A 15,754-nucleotide genomic window follows, 5' to 3' on the forward strand; every position below is an offset into this window, starting at 1 on the left:
ATCCCTCTGCAGCGCCGTGCAGCGGCCGTGGGGCTGCGTGTGGGATCAATGAGCCAAGCACGCCTCAAACACTGAGCTACTCAGCGATAGAGGAATGCAGAAATAATACTTCCGGATGTAGCTGTGGCATTTAAAACAACTAAGATGCCGCTTTTTACGTCTCTCTGCTGACTCATCGTAACGACGCAAGATAATTCGGGTTGGGTTTGCCGGAAGGTGTCTGTCATTAACTTCACACTTTGCAGGAAGCTGGCTGGTCGCTCCCACCGCTCGCGGTGTTAACTTGAGAGCTGTAAGACAAAGTGAAATAATAATAATAATAATAATAATAATCCTGTCGTCTCCCCGACCCTCCCCACAGATATTTCACATTCCCCTTCGACGAAATGACCTTTGAGCAGGAAATGCAGCTCATGAGCCAGGAAGACAAGGCGTGTCACATCCTGGCCCACAATGGCTGGGTCATGGGCGACGACCCCCTCAGGAACTTTGCCGAGCCAGGTGGGAAAATCAGAAGCTAGTTATAGCAATGATACCTTTTTGATTTGATGTGACGGCGCTGGTGACCCGTAATACAGGTCTTTACTACATAAACGATGCAACCACCATATAAGGCAAAACGTAACTGAAAGGTTGGGTTAGTGATGGAATTATTTTGTTGGTGCAATTATTATCCTGGGAAATTCCCGTTTTAAACTTTTAACTTCTCTCTCCGTGAAGGAAAAATACACATAAGCATTTCAGAATTCAGTTTTATTTTTTTGTTGTTGTTGTTGTTGCGCAACCTTCTTTTGGCCCTGCAAATAAAATAACATACTGTGAAGTCTGCTTCATTTTGAAAAATATAAAATTAGCCGGTTTCACACCGAATCCGAAAACGCATCCAGCAGTCGGCTTTCGCGTCACAAAATATGTCAGGTAAAATGTGAGAACAAAATTAAAGATACACCCAGTTTACTGACGTAAAAGAGATTTTATGATAGTGAATATGGTGACGTTGTCGTAAATAGCTTCATTATTTTATGTACGTGACTTCGTTTTAAGCCTACTCAGAATAAAAACTTGACTTCCAGTAGTAGTGTCGGACCAAAACTGCTCATGGTTTGCACATTTTTTATGCGTCCCCGAGTCAAAGCTTTTGGAATCAATGGTTTGTTCTCGTCGTGGTCGGATTCGGTGTAAAGGGGTTTAAGGGGAGTGGTATTTAGTGGGTCCTGACCCAAAACTGGTGGACTTTTGAGTGGATCACGGGCAAATACGTCCACTTTGTCAACAGAAAGCCAGGGCAAAATGATTGAGTGGTTTACCTGTTACTGTCTTGATGTTTTTCGTCTGTGGTGTCTGTGCATTTTATTGATTTTTTCGAAGCCCAGGAAAATAACTTCCGTTCTTTCGACGCCTCTTTAATTAAATGGGTCATTAGCCCTAATTGCACTTTTTTGTTCGTCTCGACTGCGTTATCGACTTTGCGGGGGGGGGGGGGGAGAAAATTGTCGGAACGGCTCCGATCCTAAATTCTCCACTTCCCTTCCCCCGTCAACCGCCACCCCCCAAAAGGCTCTCACGTCTACCTGCGCAGGGAGCTGGTTTGCTGGGGAGACAGCGCCAAACTTCGCTACGGCGAGAAACCGGAGGACTGCCCCTACCTGTGGGCCCACATGAAGCAGTACACCGAGATCACGGCCGAGCACTTCGCGGGGGTCCGCCTGGACAACTGCCCCTCCACCCCTCTGCACGTTGTGGAGGTAACCTACGTCCTCGACTCAGACCCCCTCCACACCTGCCACCCACATACATGTCAGTTCAAACGTCACAGATGGACAGTGCTCCACCGCATAAAAAGACATTTTTTCGGGTTGAGTTAGTTTTAGGTTCTTTTGTTTGTGATGAAAGTATATATTGTCCGAACGTCCAAATTGTATTTATTTTGCTTTGTGAGTGGCCCCATGTTGAGGCTTGGCGAGAATTTGTGCTGAACCTCAACTAGATTATTTACCGTGGGATTTTGAATGCATAAGCAGATATCATGTGAAACGCCCTGTGAGTTTAGTAATGAGTGAATCCATGTTGCCCATCTGTACTTTTTTTAAATTTTCAATATTGTGGTGTTGCGTTAGGCCCGGGTCACACCAGTTATTGTGACAATTTAAATTCCTTTCTAATCATCGCAATCTGCGCATTTGATTCCAGTCGCAAAGAAAACTGTTGCTTAGTTAAATGTAGGGTTAGATTTCAAAAAGGAATGGGTCATACAAGTAAAAGCGGCGTGGTTTCCAGCGGTCTACTACAACACGTAAGCCGTACAAGTAAATGACATATAACAAAAAAAAAAAAACAAGCTACATTATATAGCTTCAGCGCTGCTTCGCAAACACACAATACATTTTGCGCTGCCATTTCCTGGGGGCCAGCGGGCCCTCAGCGCGTGGGGCGGCGTCGGGCGGCGAGGCGACAGAGCGTACCTGTGACCTGTGTCTGTGTGATCTGTACGTGTGTTGCTCTGTGTAGGCGATGCTTGCAGCGGCCAGAGCCATCAGGCCCAACCTCTATGTGATAGCGGAGCTCTTTACGGGCAGCGAGGTCATTGACAATGTGTTTGTAAACCGCCTGGGGATCACCAGTGTGGTGCGAGGTACGGCGCCCTCCTCGTCTCCCCCGCTTTTCAAGGGAACTGGAAAACGCCCCCCGTCGACATGCAGCTTGAGGTCTCGCAGCACGCAGAGAACTGGCCGGCCATTTGTTTGCACAGCATGACACTGAATCTGAATCTCATTTTTAGCTTTTGAAGAGCGACTATCAGGTTGTTTATTTCAATGAATTGACAGTCTTGGGCTCATTGAGGAGATGGTTTGAAATAAAAAAAAACCTTTTCGCAGGCAGAAAGGACAAAAATATTTATTTAGAATATATCTTAATTGTCGAAAACAGTGTGGAAGAGAAAATTGTCGTACATGTGCATCACAGGGGGGGGATGGGAGTCAGGAGGCAGATCAATCAGTTTGTTTCACAGCTGCTTAGGATGATGAAGAACTGTGTTTCGGGATTTATTATTTAGACGTAAAGAGTATTTACTCCAAAAAAAAAAAAAAAAAAATCCAGTTTTTACAGAATAAAGTCCCATACCAACGGAGACCACGGTAAAGTTACGCAACGGCACGCGCAGGCTTTGTTCAGGATTCAAGAGGTTTATTTGTCACATACATATATATACTTCCATACATATTTGCGGTGAAATGTCAATGCAACTCACCCGATGATTATGCACAATATGTTCTAGACTGAACGCAATAGCTACCTAATTTCTACTTGACTAACTGAAACTGATTCCAAAAACATAATGCAGTAACTAAATAGAATAATATATAAAACTAAATAAAATGTATTAAATAACTCAAGAAAAAAAAATAACTCATGAAGAGGAAGACTTATGTATATGGGATAGGCTATAATGTATATACAGATATGTGAATAAAGTGAGGTAGTGTGTGCGAAGATTTACAGCACAGTATACAACACTTCAAGTTTTGTTACATTCAAGTAGAAAACAAAGGGAAACGAGGTCTTCTGTATTGAGGAGAGGTTCCACAGCAGAACATTACCAGTGTGAAGAAAAGAGCCTCCAGCCCCCCAGACAGAAAGAAAAGTCAGGTGTATGGAGCATTTATGGACCAACCTTCTCAAACACTCACCGGCACTGCCCCGTCCACCGGACTGTACTGCGAGCGTCCTTCCAGGTGAGGTCTCTCAAGGGACTGGCCGGCCCTGAAAGTCCTGGATTTTAGTAGCCGGTCATCCCCAAGGACCTCCTCACCTGTCCTTTTTTTTGGGCAGGCTGCGACCGCTGCTGTGTTTCTGTGCATCCGTCCGCCTTTCAAGTGGTACCCCAGATATACCGAAACAAGTGTGACAAATTGGTACAAACAACCCATATGAATTGGACGAGGCCTTGTTTTCTTTTCGAGTGTAGAGACGAATATGTCAGTAGCCCTTGGTCAAATCCAGTGTTGTAGAAAAAGCGAAACCACCGCCCACGACCAAAGATACAGGGGAAACCATGTGGGAAATTCAGGTGTTTTTTGTTTCTTTTACAAGAAGGCTTTCCCAAACCTTAGTTTTGGGGATTTCAAACCATCTGCCTGCATGCTGTGTGTGTTTGTTTTATGTTGTGTGTGTGTGTGTGTGTGTGTGTGTGTGTGTGTGTGTGTGTGTGTGTGTGTGTGTTGGTGTGCCTTTTGGCCTGCCCTGATTCTGGCCCTTCACACCCGCATGCTTTCTAGAGACAGCACCTCACATTTCAAAACTTTTTTTTCCCCCCCAACGTCTCGACTGTTGCCCCATAGTAAGAAGGTTCCGGGTTCGAACCCGGGGGCATTTCTGTGTGGAGCATGTTCTCCCCACATTAACGTGGGTTTCCTCGGGGTTCTCCACCCACTAAATACATGCACGTCAGGGTTAGACACACCCGCTGACGCCCCTGAGCAAGGCATCGGGCAAGATCTGGAGTTGGTCCCCGGGTGCAGCTACGTGGCAGCCCATTGCTTCTAGATACATGAGATACAAGGATGGGCAAAAACAAAGAAAATGATTTCCCTCTGAGGGATTCATAAAAAGCCACGTTACGTTATAGAACCTATGATTTGAACCTCAATGTCAATACAACCTGATATTCCCAAACTACTGGTGGCTCATCACGAGACCTTGTGACTATCTCAAATCAAGAGATTTCCTTATGATTTGACTTAAGATCTTGGAAAAAAAAAAGGTTCCTAATTAAAATCCTAGCTGTAGTATTTTGGTATATACTAGGCATGCGGTTACATGTGTATTTCATATGGAAGCATACTACATATGTAACTTCACAAAATAGCCTTAAAGCAGATTCTCAATCAAAATGACAATTTACTTTTCGTATTTTCATCTTCAAACTGTTCCAGAAAATTCACAGTATGTACTCAAATAAAAAGTCATGTCGCCATTTATCTATTTGAATTGGAATTAATATGCACAAACAATGACTTTGAAAATGAAATGTTGCGATTTGATCATTTCAATCCATTACAAAACATGCATACCAGTATTTGCAAAAAAAACATTCAAGTTATTATTTAACATTTTCATCTACATTTACAACAGTTGGAAACAAAAATGCAGCGTTTGGATAATGTTACATGTGTTCTTCCATTGTCTCAGCTCCAGCTGCTGTCCATAGGTTCTGTTTCAGCACTAGTTTATGCGGCAGTTTCTCCGACCACGCTCCACCCCAGTGGCCTTTCAAGGCCCTCCGACACAGAAGGGGGGGGGGGCGGTGTAAACACCACTTTGTTGTAGAGGGTGGGCCAGCTGGACTCAGCCAGGAGCAGATAGAACATTTCATGACAGGGCTCCTCTCCTGAGTGAGTGTGGGGATGGGGGCTTTAACCTGCTGCTCGTTAGACCAACCAACGAGCCACAGGTATGCAGCCACCGTGATCCCAGTCGCCTAGATCCAGGTCAGGTGGGGCTGCTCAAACCACAACCATCCCCACACCACAGTGTACTTGCGCCCGATTTTACAGGCGGTTGTGCTTTGGCTTAATTTGTATTTCGATGTGGGTCAATCTATCTGAACTGCATCGATAAGGCTATCCCATGATCAAGTTGCTTTCTGGCCCATCTGTATTTCCACCAGTCTTTCTTTCTGCACCTCTGCCTGTCTCTCCCAGGAGCCATGAGTGCAGGGGACAGCCAGGAGGAGGGCAGGCTTGTGTACCGCTTTGGAGGTGAGCCCGTGGGCTCCTTTGTCCAACCCAGCCTCAGGCCTCTGGTTCCCGCTATTGCCCATGCCATGTTCCTAGATGTCACCCATGAAAACGAGTGTCCCATCCAGGTATATGTGCCACCCGACTCCTAATAAGCTCCATACTGAATAATCTTTCATACAACCCACGAGGGATGCACAGTTTCACAAACGATCAGTTCAAAGTAATTCCATAATAGCTATTGTGAGATGGATAGATAAATTGCACTAAATCTTTCTCACACAGCCAAGGCATTTGGACACACACATTAGATGGTGTAGAATGATGTGAGATAGCCAAGAGCATTGCCGAATTGGCTTACAGCTTGACGATGGCCCATATGGGATCCTGCTTTGCGCCCTATAGTGGACCGCAGAAATCATTACTTTTTTATCTTTGCACCACTCATGACATTTTTTTAATGCTTAACCACAATAATAGAACACTCAAAAAGAATCAGTGATCAACAATTCACGAGCATCCCAACATGTTATTTGGATTCAGCAATGTTTCATTTTATAGCAATAATTTGGAAAGTTGGAAAGGTCAAGCAATTCCATTGAGCCAATACTGATAATAAGGTCAGAATTCAGACTTTTTTCACAAAATTCTGACATTAATCTCTGAACTAAAATATATATTTTTTAACATGGAATTCAATCTTTTCATTTGGCCCGTACATTTCACATAAACATGGCATGAATTCCTTTCTGAAGTTATGTAAAAAGGTGGAGTCTGAAAAATATTTTTCTCCATTACCGTTGCACTTTATACAGTATATTGTCTTAATATACAAAGGTTTTTAACATACTTCTCCTATTCAACCATTTGCCAGTTTTTTAATTTACATTTTTTTTTTTTAGGTGCGCTCTGTCTACGACTCCCTCCCCAGCTCTGCTATCGTCTCCATGGCCTGTTGCGCCACAGGCAGCACTAGGGGATATGACGAGCTGGTACCGCACAAGGTAGAATCAGGTGGATTAGGAATTAGATACACACACACACACACACACACACACACACACACACACACACACACACCTGCTCATTCCTCTGCACTTGTTCATCTTATCGTTTGTACAATCAGAACACACTGCGGGATGAAATATATGATACAGAAAGAAAAAAAAAAGAATCAGAGCCAAAACAATCAATTTAACCAACGGTGCCACATATCAGCATTTCAAATGAGTCTGGGCTTAAATACGATTTGGGTTTTTGGTTCTCTGCGTGCTATATATTTATCTTAATGACAAAGATGAATGCCCTATTCACATACTCGAGAGGTTTAAGACTACTTCTACTGAACGTTTTAAAACTACAGAGCACAACAAAGGAACAAAATGTAAATTTGTTTTTCTGGCGAATTTCACATCTGACTAAATTGTGATTAAAAAAATAATAATAATTAGAAGGCTAAATTTAAACGAAATTTAGGGCAGAAGAAACTTGATTTGGACTGAAATAACAGAATTAAAATCAATAAAAATGAATTTTCTCTGACTGACAACGACAAACTACGATGAAGTCCTGGTCGATTCAATTCCAACTCAAGCTATTGTCTAAGACGACTCGAATCAAACCGGGATAGAAATGACGACTAAGGCGATGAAGGCGAAACTAAAAAAGTGAACACAGTTTGGGACGTGTGCCGGACACAGATTCTCTCTCTCTCTCTCTGTGTCCTGTGCTGCTGTCTAGATTTCCTTGGTAGAAGAGGAGCGCATGTACACCCGCTGGAACCCTGAGGCCAAGCCTTCTGACCCGGGGGAGGTCAACCTCCAGACGGGCGTCCTGGCCGGCAAACTGGCCCTCAACAAGCTGCACCAGGAGCTGGCTGCCAAGGGCTTCACTCAGGTGGGCTGGGGGACCCATTTTATCTGCCGAAGCACCTTTAAAATGTGACATTACTGCTATTATTCTTGAACAACAACATTTTATTCATGATTTATTTTAAGGTATAAACTGATTTGGATACTGGAAAAACGGCAAAGCTATCCTTCAATTCTTATTTCATTGCAAACAACAGAGCTCATTTTTCTTTTTTGTCGCTAGGTCTATTTATTAAATTTTTTTTAAACCTGTGCTCTCAGCATGCTGGGCATACAACACAGAGTATTTGTTTGCCATTGCATCCAGGACAGAGTTAGTTTGCAAGTTCAACTTCTCAACCTGCACTGCAACTCTTTATTCATTCTTAAACCATCAAGAACTGCTGCAATAACTCTGTCCTGTAGACGACCTGTAGGATGACAAGAGCACAGTTTTTGGTTATAGAGAACCACCACCAACCCCCCTCTTTAGAGAACTATTTATGATGTTTTGGTCTATAAACAACTGATCACTACTCCAAGAAGGGGAGAATCACCACGGGTGAGACAATTAAACATAGAAACAAAACAACATTTACACAAAAACATAAACACTGGACGACAACATGTATTGAAAAACAGTTAATTTGGTCCAGGAAAACTGGAACAACAATTGGTCACGTGGCCTCTTCCTGTCATAGTTATGGCAGTAAATGAGGGAGGAAAAGAGAGGGATGCAACCAGGAGGGTGCTGGAGAAGTGGACCAAGCATGTCCAGTTTCTTGTTAACCTCATCCAAGACACTGACCTCTACGGCACTCGGGATTAGATCATCTGTGTCTGTTGCTGAGTCTGTCTTCTTTATTTTCGCTGGATTATTGCGGTCCTGATCCTCTTCCATGACGTACTCATTATAAAAAAAAATCAATGTAATCCTCGAGGTCCTCCACTTTGCTTTCGTGCAGTGTTCCTTTTTTTAAAGTGTGTGTGTGTGTGTGTGTGTGTGTGTGTGTGTGTGTGTGTGTGTGTGTGTGTGTGTGTGTGTGTGTGTGTGTGTGTGTGTGTGTGTGTGTGTGTGTGTGTGTGTGTGTGTGTGTGTGTGTGTGTGTGTGTGTGTGTGTGTGCATATATATATATATATGGCGCCATGTTCAATCTGTATTCAATTTCGTCTTCTCGCGAGATCACAGCATGCTCCCATCTCCTCTTGTCGCTAGGTCTATGTGGACCAGGTGGACGAGGACATAGTTGCGGTGACTAGGCACTGCCCCAGCAGCCATCAGTCCGTTGTGGCGGTGTCTCGAACCGCGTTCAAGGACCCCGAGACACATTGCTACAGCCATTATGTTCCTCCTATGTTCATCCCAGGTACAAACACACACACACACACAATTTGGTTCAAAAGTAAAAAATTTATATTTAAGGTATACAAATATACAAAATGTGATACTATGAGCAGGATCAATTATTGTTAGTATAAATTATAAATATGAATTATTATTATATAGCTTATTACAGTATGTACATCGTAAGCTGTCTCAGACCCTCACTGTGTATCACTACATGGGGTGAAAACTGCCCGCGGACGTCCACGGAAGCCCTTCGTCGTTGACAAAGCTTGTTTTGATATGTGCAGGTAAGATTGATGAGGTGGTGCTTGAAGCCCGCACAATGAAAAGGACCAACAGCTCCTACGCCAAGGATGCGAAGAGCGTCAACGGGTTGTCGGACTACACCGTCGAGATCAGGGAGCACATCCAGGTACTGTGCGTGTGTTTGTGTTTATTGGGTTAAGGTACTTATGTATAATATATAAATATCCTAAAAGGTCTACTCTGGTGAAAGTTAAAGGTTTGGTGTGGTATTTACTTCAATGCTAAGGACATCCCCTTATCCTTACACTAGTCTTCATGAGGTGTGTTGACTGCTCAAGTTCGGTACTTAACTGTAATGTTAAGTTATTTATACTTTGGTTGACTAGTTCTGTGTTCAGGCTGAAGCTATCTTTTGGGGGACTGAAGCATTATTTTGAAGCAGTATCTGAATAATCTAATTGAGTATTGAAGGTAAGATAAGATAGGACCCAGGGGGTAATTATTTTCCAATATGAAAAAAATATATATATATATTGAGAAAGGCTTTATATTAGTAACTGGGCTTCAAATAAAGCTATCTGTACCAGCACTGGTATGTCAAATTTTCTGGGGGCGGGGTGAAGGCAAATTCCTCCGAAACATGAAACCTGTTACCGACGGCTCGTTTTAAACTTGAAATCTCAGCAGCCGCCAAGGAAACAGCGACCGACTGACATTGACCAATGTTTCTGAATCCACACTGATACATTATGGTCAATGTGTGTAATTGAGCAGCTGAAGGACAGCCAGATTGTGAAGCAGGCCGACGTTGCGTCCAAGGGCGGCGGTGAATTTGTGCAGGAGATCCTGTTTGAGAACCTCACCCCAGGGAGCATCATTGTCTTCAGGTTTGCAAAGACTCAAACTCAAAATTGACGTCAAACCGGTTCGCATATGCTTTCAACTAACGTGTAAAGCTATTTCTTCATTGTGTTGGAGGCATCCATTATGCTTTTCTTTTGTCTCCCCCATGAAGCAGAAACACGAGTAAGTAAGTGTTACAGTAACAGTCATGACATGCAATGCCCATTGTCATCCATTGATTACAATGGCATGCTTGTCTTGATTTGAGCAATACCAAGGTTAGACACAGTAGAGAGTGGGCTAGGTGAAATAAGCCCAGGAGCAGAGGGACATGTGTCATGACAAGGGCTCCTCTCCTGAGTGAGTGTGGGGATGGGGGTTTTACCTGTTGCTCGTCAGACCAACCAACGAGCAACAGGTATGCAGCCACCCTGATCCTGGGCCCCAGTTACCTAGACCCGGGACAGGTGTGGCTGCTCAACCCATACCATCCCCACACTACATAGACGATCCAGTCCTTTCGCATTGCCAGAAGACGAGTCAGCCTTTCTCTATTTTTTCTGATCTGTAACGTTCAACTTTATGAACGCAGCAGAAAAGGGGCGTTTCATGTTTCCAGTGTGATTGGGGGGGGGGTGAACTGTAGAAAGCGAGTATCCATACTGCTTTCTACGCGCGCTGCCGGGGATCAGGCAGGCTCATTCAGGCTTATGACGGGAGAGTTGTCGTGAAATGCAACACAACGTGACCACCCCGAAACACAATGCAAATGGCATTCGCTGAAGGGACGAGTGAGCGAGTGAACATCAATGAATGAATCATTTTCTCCGGAGGACCTTTCTTCCTCCCCGTCGGACAGCGGCGTGCAAAGCGGCCTTCGTTCTGTGTCTCCCCCGCAGAGTGAGTCTGGACCCCCGGTCCCAGGAGCTTGTGGGGACCCTGAGACGCCACCTCATCCAGTTCAGCCCCCTCTACAGGAAAGGAAGCCTGACCCCCAGCAGCACCCCCGACATCCTCACCACCCCACTAGAGAAGTAAGTTGAGAGGCTGTTATAAGATTATGGCCCCTTTCATACAGGGGACGGGCAACGTAGCTCTGCAGCGTTAAGAGCTATTTTTGTGTTATGTATTTAACACGGCTAATAATTAAACAAAGCTGTTGCTGCCCCGCTTTTGCTGGTACTTTTACGACTATTGATTACAGCCAGTTATATTAACTAATGATGTAATAATATCAAAAAAAAAATTTATCAGCTTAATAATAATAGAAATCATAATAATAATAATAATAATAATAATACCATCACTACCACAAATAAAAATGAATAATACAATGTAATAATAGCCATCGGTTGAATAATCAGGACACTTAAACGTCTTCATGTACGGACCAGTGACCAACTTGAAGAATTTTAACATGATGAGGCTACAGTCAAATGCCAGTTAATGATGGGCTTGGAAGAACAATAAAGGAGGTTATGTTCCCCAGGGTAGAATGACAAATGGAGGACTTGAACTTTCACCGCTTTGTTATAAATAGATGTACAAATACTTCTACTAATGTTGGTGGCCGTTCTCCCAGAACGGAGCCACGGAGAGAAACGTCATTTTATTGTTTCCTCTCAAAGGCAATAAACTGAAAAACTGTAATGCTTGATTGCTGTCAGTTTGGCCCCCGCTGCACTCCCAGCTCACGCTGCCTCTGGTGCTGTTTACCCTCCCTCTGCTTCACTCCACACCAGGGTTATGTCCACTCTCACCCTGGCCGACATGAACACGCTGCTATATCGCTGCGATCCGGAGGAAAGGGAGGACGGGGGAGGATGCTACAATGTCCCCTCCTGGCAGCGGCTCAAATATGGAGGCCTGCAAGGTACCATCTCACCATGCAATCTCACCAAAACTTTAACTTGCGTTTAGGTCCAATTTTAACAATATGACATTATTCATAGGGAAACTCAAAAATAGTTCAGAATGTAGCAGTGTTTAAAACAAGATCACAAGATGCCGGAGGGTGTATTTCCCTAATTTCGCACAAGCTAGGCTAGGTGCCCCCCTCTACAGCCTAGCATTGAGCAACAGGTAGCGTGCAGTCTTGGTCTATCTGGTCTGAATCCAGATAGATAACAAGCTGTAGCCCTTTACCGTGCAGTGTAAACCTCCTCCTTAGGTCTGATGTCAGTCATGACGGAGATGCGTCCGAAAAATGACCTGGGCCACCCGTTCTGCAACAACCTGAGGGAGGGCGACTGGATGATCGACTACGTCTCCAACCGACTGCTGGTCAAGGGAGGGGCCCTGGGAGAGGTGAGATCAACCTTAAGTTAATCACCTTGATGATCATGGGGAATTCTGCAAGATTCCAATGTTCAATACAGTAGCTGCTTCTAAATTTAAAAAGGCACGTTAAAGATGAATTTTTGAGTTAATCTTGCACAAATTTAAAAGCTTTTGATGAAAGTTAAAAGATTAAAAGCCTATTTTCAAAATGATGCATTGCTAAAAGCCAAAAAGGAAAGCACATAAAAAGCATATTTTGCAAAGGAAAACTTAATGAGGACACTCGAAATAAATGATGGACTTGTGTCTGAAGGTAAATACATTGGCACCTTCCACCTGAAGTAGATCACAGCGCCCCCTCTGGTGTCTTTCAGGTGGGGAAGTGGTTCCAGGCCATGTTTGACTACCTGAAACACATTCCACGCTACCTCGTGCCCTGCTACTTCGACGCCATCGTCCTGGGAGCCTACACGACCGCCCTGGAAGCCACCTTCAAGCAGATGTCAAGGTCAGTGAATGCAACTATCTTCAGTGGGTTTTCAGGGCATGTATGTACTGTGACGTTCTTTTGGCAATCCGGCAATTACGCCACCGCCGGAAACTTTTACCGAAAACCAGTCCACGTTCCCTTACTCTGTGGAATTTTTAATTGTATTATTGTCCATGAAAATTGTCCAGCGTGATGGTCCGGATATATATTTCAGCCGTTTTTGTGTCTCCCTGCCCGCTTTTGTGCAGCTTTGTGCAGAGCGGCTCCAGCCTGGTCAAACAGCTGGCCTTGGGCTCCGTGCAGATGTGCGGGGTGGGCCGCTGCGTGGCCCTGCCCCCACTCTCACCACGCCTCAAGGACGGCCCCCGTTGCCTCGCCACCGCTGGTCACGCGGAGCAGTGCTGCGTGTCTCTGGCAGCAGGTCGCCCGTTTCATTCCCTCCCTGATTGCTTTTGTGTGCATGCCTCTTTTGCGGCGTCCAAATTCACACACCGGCATACTTAGTTATACGCATTTCGTTTATGTTCATGTTGTTTCCTGAGCATTTTTGGTGTGTATGCAACTATAGAATGCATCAAATAGTACACCAGATGTACCAGGATGTCCTCTGCAAACTGTCTCCTACCATTTCTCATTAAGTTGTTTGAGCAGAGCGGTTAGTTATTGATGGGAAGTGATGAGGGAATCCACAAGGACATCAAAGCCCTGACCTGGGATATGACAGATTTACTCCAAAACTAAGTGATATCTCTTGTTCCTCCAGAAGAGAGGAACGAGGTGCGAAGTTCATGAGGAGTTCCTCATGAATATATCTTGCCCAGACAATCCGCTACCTCAATACCCATTAACGCTTAAAGTAAACCACGCCTGATAAGAAGCCCCCCCCTTCACGTACTTGCTGCTTAATATGCAAATCTTATAATATAGCAATATATAATATGATCTCATAGAGAAAGATTTCGATTTTTTTTTTGTTTCCTTAGTGTAGAGGTGTGTTCTGGTCCAGGGCCAGGGAATGAGAGAGGAGGCAGGCGGAGGCGAAACAGTGCCGGTGGGGTGTATTTATTGACAGGGTTGAAACAAAATGCGGCATGTGGGCCAAAGGGACAACTTCAAGGCTCGCAGGCAAATAAGGAAATCGTCCACTGGACCGGCATTTAGGTGCGCTCCCGCCGTGACGTGTCTGGCACCTTGGGTAGAGTCTTGCCCGGCCCGCACCATGTCCCACTAGCACGCCATCCCTCACTGCAGGGACAACAAATCGATGGATCGGACGAATCCACGGAGCACCTCCATGGATTCGCCCGATACGCAGCAGCTGAGCAGCCCCCCGGGTGGGAGCCTGCAGCGGCGGCTTGACCACGCCCCCTTGGCCCGCCACACTTAGTTTCTTACCTGTATGGAAAATAAAAAATGTAAACCTAACTCGGAGAATTAGAGCAGAGCTTTTTTGTTTCTCAAGACAGCGGTGCGCCCCGGCTCCCGTGCCGGTCTTTTTATTTGACATCTATTTATTTGGGGGTTTTTTCCTGCATATATGAAACAAAATATTTTGTTTTTGCTTTTGGTTGCTTTGAGATTTAATTATGTAAAAACTTTTTGTGTAAACACTTTACTTGTAAATAATAAATCCTGCACTTCTGTAACGGGGAGACCACATTTGCCACATTAGACTGTTCTATGAGCACACCAACCCCACTGCGCACATGCGTGCACGAACTGATAAAATCGTATATCGCCAATCGCTGCCCCCCAGTGATGCGGATTTTTGAACAAACGCCAACACACACACACACACGCATATTTACCAGCACCACGTGATGATCCCTGACGATGTTCCTCCGGTCCGTTAGGGCTCCCCCACTTCTCCTCTGGGAACTTCCGTTGCTGGGGAAGAGACACCTTCATCGCCCTGCGGGGCCTGATGCTGCTGACTGGCCGACACCTGGAAGCCAGGTGAGGCTGGAGCACGGCTCTTATTCAGTCGAGTAACAACAACAACAAAAATGATTCTGAATGTATTCTTTTTGTGTTATTGTTATTGATTCCAAGGAACCAGGAAATACATGTAAATCCACACTTGTATCTGATACCCTGCTCCCTAGTTGTGTCCCAGTCTGCGAGCTCAAGTAACTTTTAATACTAAAATATAACATTACCTCTGATCTCCGGGTCTCTTATGGGGTGCCGTTTGTAAACTTCCGCCACTGCTCAAAAACGTGCTTCACATTTTCCAGATTTAGCCCAAACTTTGCACCATTTTCCACGGATTTAGTGAAATATCACCCCACAAAAATGCATTACTATTACAGTACTACAACTACTTTTTCACATAATAGATAAGAATAAAGATAAGAATTATATATTAAATCAAAACTTTACATCTCAATATAAAATCTAAAACCTAAATCCTACATATAAATATTTAATATAAAATCCTAAATATTTTTAATATAATCCTAAATCTAAATCTTGAATTTAAATATAAATATAAATCTGTATCTGAAACTTAAAATCTACATCTTTAATCTAAATTTTAAACATGACCTCTTTAGCATGAGGCATGCTTGTGAACTAGATATAAAAGTCTTAACTACCTTTTTGTATTATTATTACTTCCTTTAATCATGGAATGCGCAATTAGGAACATCATTCTGGCATTTGCGGGGACGCTGCGCTACGGCCTGATCCCCAACCTGCTGGGCCAGGGGACTGGTGCGCGCTACAACTGTCGCGACGCTGTGTGGTGGTGGCTGCAGTGCATCCAGGACTACTGCACCCTGGTGCCCAGCGGAGCCGCCATCCTCATGTGCCCCGTGTCCAGGATGTACCCCACCAACGTCTCTGAGCCCCAGCCTGCCGGAGCATGGGTAAGACCTCGGCGTGGTGGTGATCATAGTAATAATGATGATAACAATAACAACAATAATAAACTTTATTTATCAAGCACTTGTGCTG

At 44.4% G+C, this 15,754-nt stretch overlaps 1 protein-coding gene across 1 annotated transcript in view; it reads left to right on the forward strand.

Annotated features, from left to right (window-relative positions):
- The window catches only part of LOC307244878 (glycogen debranching enzyme-like), a gene marked incomplete at its 5' end in the record, with an annotated part of 42,691 nt that overhangs the window by 17,193 nt on the left and 9,744 nt on the right, over window positions 1-15,754 (forward strand). Inside the window, 16 exons of the mRNA XM_080020245.1 lie at window positions 362-501; window positions 1,558-1,745; window positions 2,509-2,632; window positions 5,703-5,866; window positions 6,641-6,742; window positions 7,479-7,634; window positions 8,806-8,956; window positions 9,225-9,349; window positions 9,958-10,070; window positions 10,926-11,060; window positions 11,769-11,899; window positions 12,197-12,333; window positions 12,681-12,814; window positions 13,045-13,217; window positions 14,650-14,752; window positions 15,441-15,666. Coding sequence (XP_079876371.1) covers window positions 362-501; window positions 1,558-1,745; window positions 2,509-2,632; window positions 5,703-5,866; window positions 6,641-6,742; window positions 7,479-7,634; window positions 8,806-8,956; window positions 9,225-9,349; window positions 9,958-10,070; window positions 10,926-11,060; window positions 11,769-11,899; window positions 12,197-12,333; window positions 12,681-12,814; window positions 13,045-13,217; window positions 14,650-14,752; window positions 15,441-15,666 — 2,302 coding nt within the window. The remainder of the gene's footprint in view (window positions 1-361; window positions 502-1,557; window positions 1,746-2,508; window positions 2,633-5,702; window positions 5,867-6,640; window positions 6,743-7,478; window positions 7,635-8,805; window positions 8,957-9,224; window positions 9,350-9,957; window positions 10,071-10,925; window positions 11,061-11,768; window positions 11,900-12,196; window positions 12,334-12,680; window positions 12,815-13,044; window positions 13,218-14,649; window positions 14,753-15,440; window positions 15,667-15,754) is intronic.

Source organism: Zeus faber, assembly GCF_960531495.2.
Source record: "Zeus faber genome assembly, chromosome: 19".
NCBI classification, from domain to species: domain Eukaryota; kingdom Metazoa; phylum Chordata; class Actinopteri; order Zeiformes; family Zeidae; genus Zeus; species Zeus faber.